Source organism: Cygnus atratus, chromosome 16 (assembly GCF_013377495.2).
Source record: "Cygnus atratus isolate AKBS03 ecotype Queensland, Australia chromosome 16, CAtr_DNAZoo_HiC_assembly, whole genome shotgun sequence".
NCBI lineage: Eukaryota > Metazoa > Chordata > Aves > Anseriformes > Anatidae > Cygnus > Cygnus atratus.
Window position 1 is genome coordinate 10,322,908 of NC_066377.1, and position 11,027 is coordinate 10,333,934.

Sequence of the window (11,027 nt, forward strand, 5' to 3'; positions counted from 1 at the left end):
TTGCCTTTTTGTTGTACGTGGGCCTAGAGGTGTTGGGTGGTTAAGTGTACATCTTATTTTGACAAAATTTATTTTTATATTGCATTTTATAAAATGGAGTGGTCAAAATGTGTAATTTTATGATGCATGAGTGGGTGATTAAACACATTATTGTAACAGCTGCTAATGTGGTATTTTGAATACATTTGCCTTGCGTCATCTTGGAGTATTTATTGTGAAACTGAATAGCAATGTATGCTTAGTTCCACACTAAACACATGCCTGCAACTAAGTATAATTGCCAAGGAATTACATTAGAAAAAGGTGTTGGTTTCTACTGCAGAACTAAATTTTACTTGAACAGTACCCAAGCAATTTCAAGGAATAGGATGACATTCAGAAAAAAAAAAACCACATGGAAGGTGCGCTTTCAAAAATACATCGTGACTTACTGTCTGCTGCATGGAGAAGACATCCATTCACAGTCTAAGTGGTGACTGTAGCAGCTGATTAGCATTGTAATCTTTAGATGCAATATTTTGCATTAGAGAATAACTGCCCCAGTCCTCAACACTTCTCAACAGCTGGGAAAGTTTCAGTAGTTAGCCTGTTTTATTCAAATGAGTTTACAGTGCAAATGCCTTAGTGCCAATAATAATCATTTCATGTACACTTTTATAAGCATACTAGACCAGTGAAAATTACTTAGCTCTATTTTCCACCATAATCATGAAGTTGTTTAAGCTAGTCATACGCTTACTACTCAATATTTGGCAAACGTACTAAGAAAGATTATCACAGAAATTGCCTCTTAGAAAGAGTAAACTTGTTCTTAAAACAAATCAGTTAACAGCTTTTCAGCCTCAAAGTTCTGTTGTTTTGGTGAGGAGTAAGGTTTTTTTTGTCACAAAACAGAAAGATAAGTATCACAAACTTCTGCTTTAAACAAAACTTTTGCAGCAGAATGTAGAAATTAAGCAGTACGGCTTACACTTCCAGGAACTGAAGTGTTAGCATTAGTGCATTATGCTGAACATAATTTGTTCTTTAAAATATATTACTTCATATTTAGCTAAATGTCGCTTCTGTTCAATATTAAGGTTGGGGCTAATGGACAGAACAGATACTTTTTGTGCTTTGACAGCACAGCTGTAGTGAATTTTTAAAATGCAGTAAAAAGAGTTAACCATGAGTTAAGATAGAAAGATAAATGATAATTTTGATCCTGCATCAAGCATTGTGCAATACGTAACTGTCCATCCATCTGCATGTTAACATTAACATAAGAAGAAACAGTATTTGCCTTAATAACTAAAGCAATACATAACATTTTGGCTTTAAGCAAAAAATTCCCCACTTTTGTAAGCTCAGACATGTGCAGGTATTTAACTGAAGTCCCTACTGGTAAGGACAAGAGGAGCCACTAGGGTCCAAAGGTAGAGCAGGAGACACAGCCAGCTGGAGGTTATCTTCACCCACACAGCTGGCCACTTACTTGTCATCGTTTTAAAATCCGCATCAGGGCTAAAAAGCAAAGAAATCAATTATTAGATATGTAACACTCCTTCAACCATTACTTGCCACCTCTCAAATCAAATCCAACTCAGACAATTACTGGGTCACTCCAGTACCAGAGCCCTTGTGGGACCACGGTGAGAGAACTAAACGAGCAGTTTCCCAGGGCTCCTTAGTAGGCCTGTTCCTCCCAGCTCCCCCTTTTCAAAACAAACCTGCTTGCATACACTGATGTGCTACTCCGAAAGAAAATCTCCCAGTGAGCTACATGGTATCAGACTCCTGATAGTTGCCGCTCTGTAAACATATTTGCTAATTTACACAATATTGCAGTCCTGGGGAAAGCTATTCTAAGCTGCAGAAGCTAAGGATACGTCCAACTCCCAGCAGATCTAGGAGAACATCTCTCTGTTTAAGTGGCACATCCCTGGCATGGCTTTCCCAGGGTGAAGACATTAGGCAGGCCTCTGACAAACCTCCCAGGAGGCCACCTTAAGCCAAATTTGTATGTATCCTTCCTGCTGCTTACATAGTAAGTCTGGTAAGCATGCTTTCTACCCTTGCAGCTGAAACAGTCCACTAGGAGTGCAGCTACTGATTTATTTTTTTTTGCCTTTTTCACAAGTGTTTTTTTTTTTTTTGTCATGTCTTTAATTCAGCAACACAAAATTGAGAAGCCACAGCTGTAATGCAGCTGGCATAGGGACTGCACATAAACAGCTTGGCAGGAGTAGCCAGAGCAGGAATCTCCTGTCCACCTAGAAATACCGGCTAGCACATGCAACCTATCATTTTCTGCCTTGCTCTTACCTGTACCAGTTCGTGAGCGTCATCATGATATAAAGAGAGGCAAGAAAGAGCATGAAGTGGAAGAAGGTATAGCTGTACTGAACACCGTCCTTCTCATTATCCACGACACGGCGCACTTCTCCTTCCTCGGCAGCCCCGCTGCCTGCTCCCCCAGTCTCCTCCAGAATGGCACTGTCGCTCCTGGACAGCAACAGCTTGTTCACTTGGCTGTTACTTGAAGAGCGAATGCTGCAGGGTAACCCAAAGAAAGAGACGGTTAGGAACTCCCTTTTCAGGTAGCTGTTTGCTAATCAAACAAGCAACAGCTGAGAATGAATGTCTGCGACTAGCCAATTGCATTTTTTTTTTTTTATCCGTCTGGAAACATCGAGGAAGCTCCTTGGAGAGAGCTGTTTCAATCTGAGCTTTCGTTAACCAAATCAAACAGCGGTCCAAGTCCAGGTCTTATACCACAGAGTGTACCATTTTGTTATCAGAATTGGGCTAATAAAGCCTGTATTTATGCACAAAACAGGATGCAGTTTCATTAGTTGTATTTGGCTTGGGCCTGGGACCACGGTTAGACATGAGCAAATGCTGATACAGTTTTCACTGGAGCCAGAGTCAAATGAAAAAGATCAAATGAAAAAGACACGCAAAACTCATTTGATAACAGCACAGATCCTACCTGGAATACAGGAGGCAGAGGACAAATATAACCAATCCAACAATACTCTGGGCATCCCACCACTGCAGGGACTTGGGTGGAGCTGCAGTAGCAGGTACGACCGTGGTGTTGGCAGGAAAAATTGTGGGTGTAGCTATCTGGGTAATGATGTTCAGCAAACTTGGGTTACAGTTTCGCTCTGAAAGGGATTTTGAGGCAGATTTAGATGAGATGAGCTTTGACAGCAAGTAGCTAAGAAAAGATGACAAACTTGCAATTTATCATTCCCTTTAATATCTTCAATTCCCCAGAGGCAATAACAGCATGGAATATTTTTCCTTCTTGATAATTAGGCAAGGGTGTATTATTAAGTAATAAAATCACAACGCCTTCGACAGATACCCCAGTTTATTCCTGAAAGAGGCAATTTGATGGTCTCACTAAACTTAGCTTTACTTTCTGACTAGATTTTTTCTAGACAGAAGATCAGCAATCCCCACACGGTGATCTGTAGTAACTGGGTCACACCGATAGTTTCACACCACATTATGTCACTCGGGACAACCTGTTACTTACCAGGCTCGTTAGACATGGCTGACCACGTGAGATACATGGTGTACAGAGTAATAATAGAGGACTGGAGGAGGCCAGAGTGCGGCTGATATTCCTGTTCAAAGACAAGACGAGATGAAAAGGGTGGCTTTTATCTACAGCTGGATGAAACCCTACGGCCATAGATATAACAACTGTTGGCATTTAAAACTAAAATTTTTAGAAATGCATTTGGCTTTGTTCTGTTTAAAAGACAGGAAGAAACTCCTTAGAGCAATACAATGTATGCAGCAATAACTCAAACATGGAAGGAATACGGAAACCAAACCCAGTTCTGTGCTCAAGACTCAGGTACAAGCTCTAGCCAAGTCAATCCCAAGTTGCTTAACAGTTTCGTAAATAGGAACCTAGCATATGATTTATTTGAGCAATACCAGTTCAGAATCAAGCAACATGAAAGCTTTCTACTGATATTGAACACTCGTACCCACAATTCTGAAGCCATAGTTTTTTGAATCCCCAAAGCCACACCAGCAATGACCCCACCTCCATCCCCCGGAAACAATGTCCAGAACAATGTGAGCCAAAAAAAGCCTATCTTCAGGAAATACATCACTATATAGTGCATCAGTTTCAGATCAAGGTTTTTTCTGTTGTTTTTTTTGTTTGTTTTGTTTTTAAATCTTACTTATTTCTCAAATATCCCTAGCTAGCATAGCTATAATAGACAAACTTTGAAGTTCTTATGTCTAGCTGAATCAGTGTGACATCCTTCTTACATCCCTGCTTTGTACGTCAGAAAAAAACAGCAAAGAAAAACGAGTACCTGAACTTTTGGAAGGATAGAAACGATGGATACGGCAATGCACAGGATCATATTAATGCTGATGAAGAACTTGTTTTCAGCGCAATCCTCAGGCTTTGTGTAGAAAACATAGAAAAGCACAACAAAAACCAGTGACAAGCCATAGAACAAGCTTGTACAGGACAGCAGAGCTGCAGGGGAAAAAATAACCGTTAGAATAAAGCCTTGGTTTAACAGTACATCTAAGGTAATGCAGTGGCTAGCTACCGCTGTAAATGGACAGGCCCCTTCCTTACTTCTAAATCTGGTTCAGAAAGCTGGACTAGCAGAATGTATCTTCATTAGGTACGGCCAAATGTCTGCTTCAGCTCACTAAGCAGCGCAGCTCAGGAGAAAGCCAATGCTGCCATCAGGGGAAAAAGAGCTGCCTTCCAGCTGCAGTGTAATTGGTTTTACTGGGTTGTCAAGCCACAAAGAGCACTTCTTGCACACTTTAATCTACTGTTTACAAGCCCTGAATTTCCCCCTCTATCCTGTTTTCATTCCCATTCTGCTATGTTCTTTATAAGAAGCGACAAAACGCCGTTGCAGCATTCACAGCTGTAACACAGAACCACAAAAGTTGGCACTCTGATTTCAGTGGTCGAGTCAGCGGCACGCACTGTGGCACGGTGTTGGAGAGCAGCCACCATCACTGACATAACGGACTTCCTGAGAACATCAGCAGGGGAGGCGACAAGGCAAAACCAGAACTTAAAAGATCCAGGCTACTAGTTCTGCACTCACTCTGCAAACTAGACAAGTTAAGTACTGTTTATTACTACCGCCAGACCTGCTAGTCACAAGCCTGGAGTATTTTACATTGTATTTAATGAGAAAAAGGCAACACCGCAGTTATTAATCCCAAATATTTACAGTAGTGACTCAGGGAGACTGTAGCGTATAATTCTAGGATATGTTTGCAAACCAGTACATGATATTCTGCAGAGCACTGGCCAGCCAAAATAAATCCCTGCCGGCTTAAGATTCCTACCTGCATACCAACATTTAGAGTTTCCCTCCTCCATTCTCTCAACCCAGTTCTCATTCCAGGAGTGAGCAAAGTCCACGAGAAGCACCAGCTGGATAAGAATGAAGCAGAAGGCTCCAAAAATACCAACAACAAACCAGGCTAGAAAAGAGAGTAAGAAAAACAAGCTTAGCTTTCATCATTTGCACGTTAATCCAGGAAAAAGAAAAACACCTATTTCTAATTATACTGCAGACAAATAACAAAAATAAATCTGAAACTGTATTTTGAAGTGTTACTCGCTTTGGCCTCCATCCTGCAGAATCACGTGAGGAATCGCTGCTACTTCACAGCCGTGGCCTACACTAGTCAAGCTGAGCGTGGAAATGCTTAGCCCTAGGCGTTTTCAGAATGAGTTCGAGATCCACGTCAAGATACCTCTGTGTACGTAAGCGCCACAGGGCCGCATTTCCCTAAGGAACAAGAACCCTCTCGAGTTCCTGTAATGTGGCCAGACAGTAGAGGTACCTCGCAGCGATTTTTTTCGAAGGCTCTGGGGTAGTAATTTGCACTCATTACAGACAGCATTCTGAGGGCTCTCATCAAGCGTCAGGAGGCTCATCCCAGCGGTTAACGTCAGAGCAGCGTATTACTAACAGACAGCGCCTTTGTGCTTGAGAGGAGATTGCTTCAGCTGGTCACTACAACACTGGGCGAACCAAAATATTCATTCTAAAGACGGACAGAATCCACGTCTTCTACAAGGTAACTTCCACTACCACAACCATAGCCCAGCAAGTCGGTGAAAAGGTTTGAGTGTAATAAACAATCAACACGGTACGAATTTTGTCACCACGCGTTAACTGTACCTCTTGTGAAAGGCCCTTCAGGAATGTAAAACGCTCCGACCATGATACCCACAATCGCAGCTATTTTGAAGAACCAATACCTTGAAAAGAAGAAAGTTTACAGTCTTACTCCGCATACAATAGTCGAGTTTTACACAACGTACAAACAGCTTGCTGCACACCGATGAACGTCTAAGAAACAAACCAAAAAGTTGTGTTCAGTGGGATTACACAAAGATCTTCACTAAATGAGGGAGAAGGGCAAATGCAAAGTGTTGCACCTGGGACAGAAAATCGCCACACAACAGAACAGGCCGGGGCCAAAGGTTTGCTGTACGAGGAGCTCCTGCTCCAAACAGAGCGTGATTCAGCAGCAGGTCCTCGCAGGGAGGAAGGCTAGCTGCGCTGTTCAGCTTGGAGAAGGGAAAAGGGAGACCCAACAGCTGTGCTCAGCTGCCTAAAGGAAGGTGTGAAGACTTCTGACAGTGTGCAGACTCTTCGTGCAGGTACACAGTGAAAGGGCAAAGGGCAACAGACGAGTTGCAGAAAGATGAACTACAGTCAGATAATACAAAAGCAGAAGTAAAAATAAAGCTACACAAACACGGGCTGTGCAAAAAGGTCAAAGCAACCCTTGGAGGCATTCAAAAAAAAATCAGAGGTCATGAACACCTGCTCCATGTTGGTCCTGCTCTGATCATTCACTCATCTAGCCCAGAACTAACCCAGTGACATCAGTAAATTGAAAATCAGAGCCCAGTTTCTGCCGGATTAGCGTCAAACTAGCCCCCTGTGAACGAGCCAAGGAACGCCACAGAGGGCACAGGGAAGGGGCTATAAACCAACTGGCACCTAACATCTCTGCTGACACATGGAGGAGTCATCACCTCCCTTCTGCATTAGCAGCGATGCCTGGCTTCCCCTTATCAGGGCACTGACACGCTGCACAAACAGGAAGCCTTTTAGAAGGCCGAAGCATTGCTCTTTATTCTGTTCAAAAGAAACTCCAGGCTATCTATGCATACTTTGGCAATTTTCCACTGTGTTCAGCAGAGAAACCTGAGAGAAAGAAAAGAAACAAGTTAGAAGACCAGAGAGGCGGCTTACAGACATACCCGTTGTGCACTGCTGCTCTTGGATCGTTACTTGTTTTCACTGCTATCATCAGCAGCGATAAGACAAAGAAAAACACTGCCATGGCAAAGCTGATTCGATAGACAGCTCTGTAGCCAACAAACACATCGCAGCTGACGAAGCCGTTCAGATGCGGTATCAGAGTGTGAAGCCCCTCGTCACAAAATCCCGGCACCTGAGTAGGGACACATTTAGTTGTTAATTTACTTCTGTGTTTGCAGTTACAGTCTTCAAGCACTCTAACAGCTACGCATCTCAGTCAGCTCTCTTCTGGGACATCTGTTAACAAAAGACCTTTTGCTCTGCCAGCCCGCGCAGACCTCACTGTCATCTGTTGCTTCCCAAGCCATCAGTAACAGCATTCGGGAAGACTGAGATACCAGAGCTGCAGACAGTGCTGGCAATGACCAGCAATCTCTACGTCTGGTCGAGTGAAACCGGTCTGGTCGAGACGAAACATTCTGAAAAACGCCCGTTTAACGAATTGCCTATTTCAGCCGGGAGCCACTTGGTAGGCGCAGGCTCTTAACGCAGGGGCACCGCCAGCTCAGGGATCACCTCAGGGATCACACTCGTGGCTCCTTTGTGCTCCGATCCAAGTACGAATAACCAAGAACCGCTGGCACGCGCCCCGGCTTTGCTAACAGCCAACCGAATTCCCCCTCCGTACCTTTTTCAGCTGCTCCTCCATGCCCGGCGCCAGCATGATGCAGGCGACAGCGGTGCTGAGGAGCAGGAGGAAGGCGTAGACGAGGCGGGTGACGGTGGAGTTGCTGCCGCTGGGGCAGCAGCGGCACAGCAGGCAGGAGGCGCCGCCGCACAGGCACGGGACCTGCAGGACACGCACAGCCCGTCAGGCCGCGGCTCCCGGGGGGACCCCTCCCGGGGGGACCCGGGCTCCGCTTCCTCCCCGCGCCCCCCGGCGCCCCCCCCCGGCCCTCACCCAGCTGCCCAGCGAGCACAGCCCCAGCGCCGCCCCCATCGCGCCGCCGCCACCGAGCCCCCGCCGGCCGCTTCCTGCTTCCGCCCCTCACCGCCCGGCGGCCGCCCTCCAGCGTCGCCGCCGCTCATTGGTTGTCCCCGCCATATCGCCCGCCAATAGGAGGGGGGGGGGCGCGGCGGGAGGAAGGAGGGCCCGCCCGCCCGCTATTTATTTTGACAAGTGGGGTGGTTGTGAGGAGGAGGGCGTTGATTGGATGAAGAGAAGGGAGTGGGTGGTTCCACTAGCGGCTCGACCAATGAACGGGGTTAATCTGAATCAGTCCTCTGATTGGCAAGTTTTTTAGCCAATCCATACCCGTCTCTCCCTGAAGCCGCAAGGGGCGCTGCGGGCGCCCCGCGGTTGCCACGGCAGCGGGGCTTGGTGCCAGGTCGCGTAATGGCGGCCGGCTCCCTGAGGGGCGGCCCGGGGGAGCTCTGCGGGGCGCTCCCGTTCCCAGCCCAAGGGAATGGTCGCGTTATGAGCCTGCCTGCTCGCTGCTGGCCGCTCCTCCCGCCTGCTCGGTGGGGCTGAGCCGAGCCGTTAGCGGGCTGCGGCTGGAACGGGACTCACAGGGGAAGTCCCCGAGCCTCCCAGAGGCAGTTTGTCAAGCCACAATCACTCAGTCCCTGTTCTCAAGGCGCACAGCTGCAAAGCTAGAGCTGCGCGCCTTCTGTAGGATCATTAATGAGGCCGGAAAACACCTCCAAGCTCATCTGGTCCAACCACCCCCTACCACCAATGTCACCCGCTAACCCATGTCCCTAAGCACCACGTCCAACCTTTAAAACCTTTGAAACGGAGGGAAAGGAAGCATGTGAGAATAATCACGGTTCTGCTGCTGCCCAGAGCACAAGGGCCTCTCCAGCTGTGCATTACCAGCGTGCTGCACAATTCGCAGCCTGGAGGAGTTAAGCAGCGCAGTGACTGCGCTATGTGGCTCAAGTCCGGAGCAAATTAAAGGGCTGGGAGCTGGCCGTGAGGACGTAGTCAACAACAGCAGGAAGGTGACAAAGGTTTACACAGAAGTTTAGACAAGCCCTCTAGAGCTATTTAATCGGTGCCAGTGTTGCAAAATATCAGAGGTCACCACTGGAACTGACCAGCTAGCGTTAGAGGATATATTTTGGCTATGGTAGTTCCAGCATCACTTCCTGCTGCGTCAGACCCTTCTTTCCTTCACACAATCCCTCTCAGAAAAAACCGACGTCCATCACAGTGACAAATAATCAGGATGACAGCTTTACTGCCTTCTAAAATTGCCAAGAAATGACAAAAAGCATCCAGTAGAACAGACACTTATTTTCCGCAGCAGCCTTAACACTCAGAGTATATGAACATTATGTTAACAGAATCATCCCTCTTGTAATCAGCCTTATTCATGAAGACATAGAGGCTTCTTTCAGAAAGAGATCGCACCATAAATCATTCAAACTGTGCTTCCCTCAGATAATACGTGAACCTTTACCTTATTATTAATGTATTTTTCTCACTCTTTTGGGAGCACCAGCTGGATCTGTAGGCTTTTGTCACAGCCCTGCTACTTCACTGTTTGTGCGTATGAATGTATGCAGAAGAAGGCAGAGTACAAAATTCTGTGTTCTTTCCCCAGTAATCTTGAATAAATCACTTCATAATTATATTACTAGAAGATATGAAGCTTAGCTAAATCCTCAATCTAACAACACTTTCTTCACAGGAAACTTTTGAACCTAAATAGTTTTGTTAAGTACTGTGAGATCCTCCACTCAATTATGTGAAAGAAAGACAAAGTATACAGATATACGGTTTTTGCCTTCCACTGTCCATGTAACAAGAGATTTCCTTCTAACATAAAACCCCTCTGATTCTGCATAACATCATCTCAAAGCACACACATTTAACAGGAGATAAGGATGAAGCCAGCCTGGTTAATGTCAGCTGTGGGAACAAGACTGGATATGGCAGGAGGTTATCCTAGTTGTGCAAAAATACCTTGCTCTGGTATATTAATCAGTTCTGAAAGCAGAATAAAATGATGCATCCTTTACATATCTATGTTATATCCCATACATATCTATATATTAGTTGTTTGAAGTGCCTAGATTTTTTTTTACCTTGAAATTATGTGGTATTTGAAAGAAATGTGCCAGATACAGTCATTGGAAAGTAGTTCTCTGCGGTTCTTTTTGCAACAGAGCTAATAAAAAAATGTCACTCAAGCTTGTGCGTTAGTGCTATTCTTGTTAATCTCAAGGGTCTCCCTTTCATGATATCAAAAATGCAGAACTTTCCTGATGTTCCCTGGAGTATTCAAGGGTCCCTGCTCTGCATAGGCTGTATTTTTGCAGGTGACAGATCCAGGTTATAATCAAAAATCCTTTGACTGACCAGAATCTTTCAGGCAGGTGTTTAACTGGGGGAACTGCAAATTAGAATGGCTGGGTTAAATCAACTGTAAAAAAATTAAAAAATAAAAAATCGGTGTTTCTGTATACGAGACCTGTATACAGGTCTAAACATCTTCTTGTGCTCCTGCCTGCATAAACTTCAGAAGTTTGAAGTATTGGTGTCAGCTTTCTAGTAAAACTCACCGAATTACTGGGCTCCTGTGAAGTGTTTAGCTTAAAGCAGTATTTTTAACTGTGCTTCGTTTGGATCTCCAGAGCATAGTTACAGGGTTTTCTTACGGGAGAACTGTTTTTACAGCTGTTTAGTTCAGGCTTTGGGTTGAGCTGTATTCCACAGTACTGATCTTAAACCATGCTTTC

The 11,027-nt window shown here is 45.2% G+C and overlaps 1 protein-coding gene across 1 annotated transcript; it reads right to left on the reverse strand.

Moving 5' to 3' along the window:
* Positions 1-568: 568 nt before the first annotated feature.
* SERINC3 (serine incorporator 3) lies at positions 569-8,364 on the reverse strand. Its single transcript, XM_035548440.2, has 10 exons — positions 8,242-8,364; positions 7,969-8,130; positions 7,280-7,473; positions 6,186-6,265; positions 5,341-5,478; positions 4,329-4,498; positions 3,527-3,617; positions 2,972-3,149; positions 2,305-2,532; positions 569-1,503 (listed from the first exon to the last, which is right to left on the reverse strand). The coding sequence occupies exons 1-10, from the start codon at positions 8,278-8,280 to the stop codon at positions 1,365-1,367; spliced, it is 1,419 nt and encodes a 472-aa protein (XP_035404333.1). The 5' UTR covers positions 8,281-8,364; the 3' UTR covers positions 569-1,364.
* Positions 8,365-11,027: the final 2,663 nt, after the last annotated feature.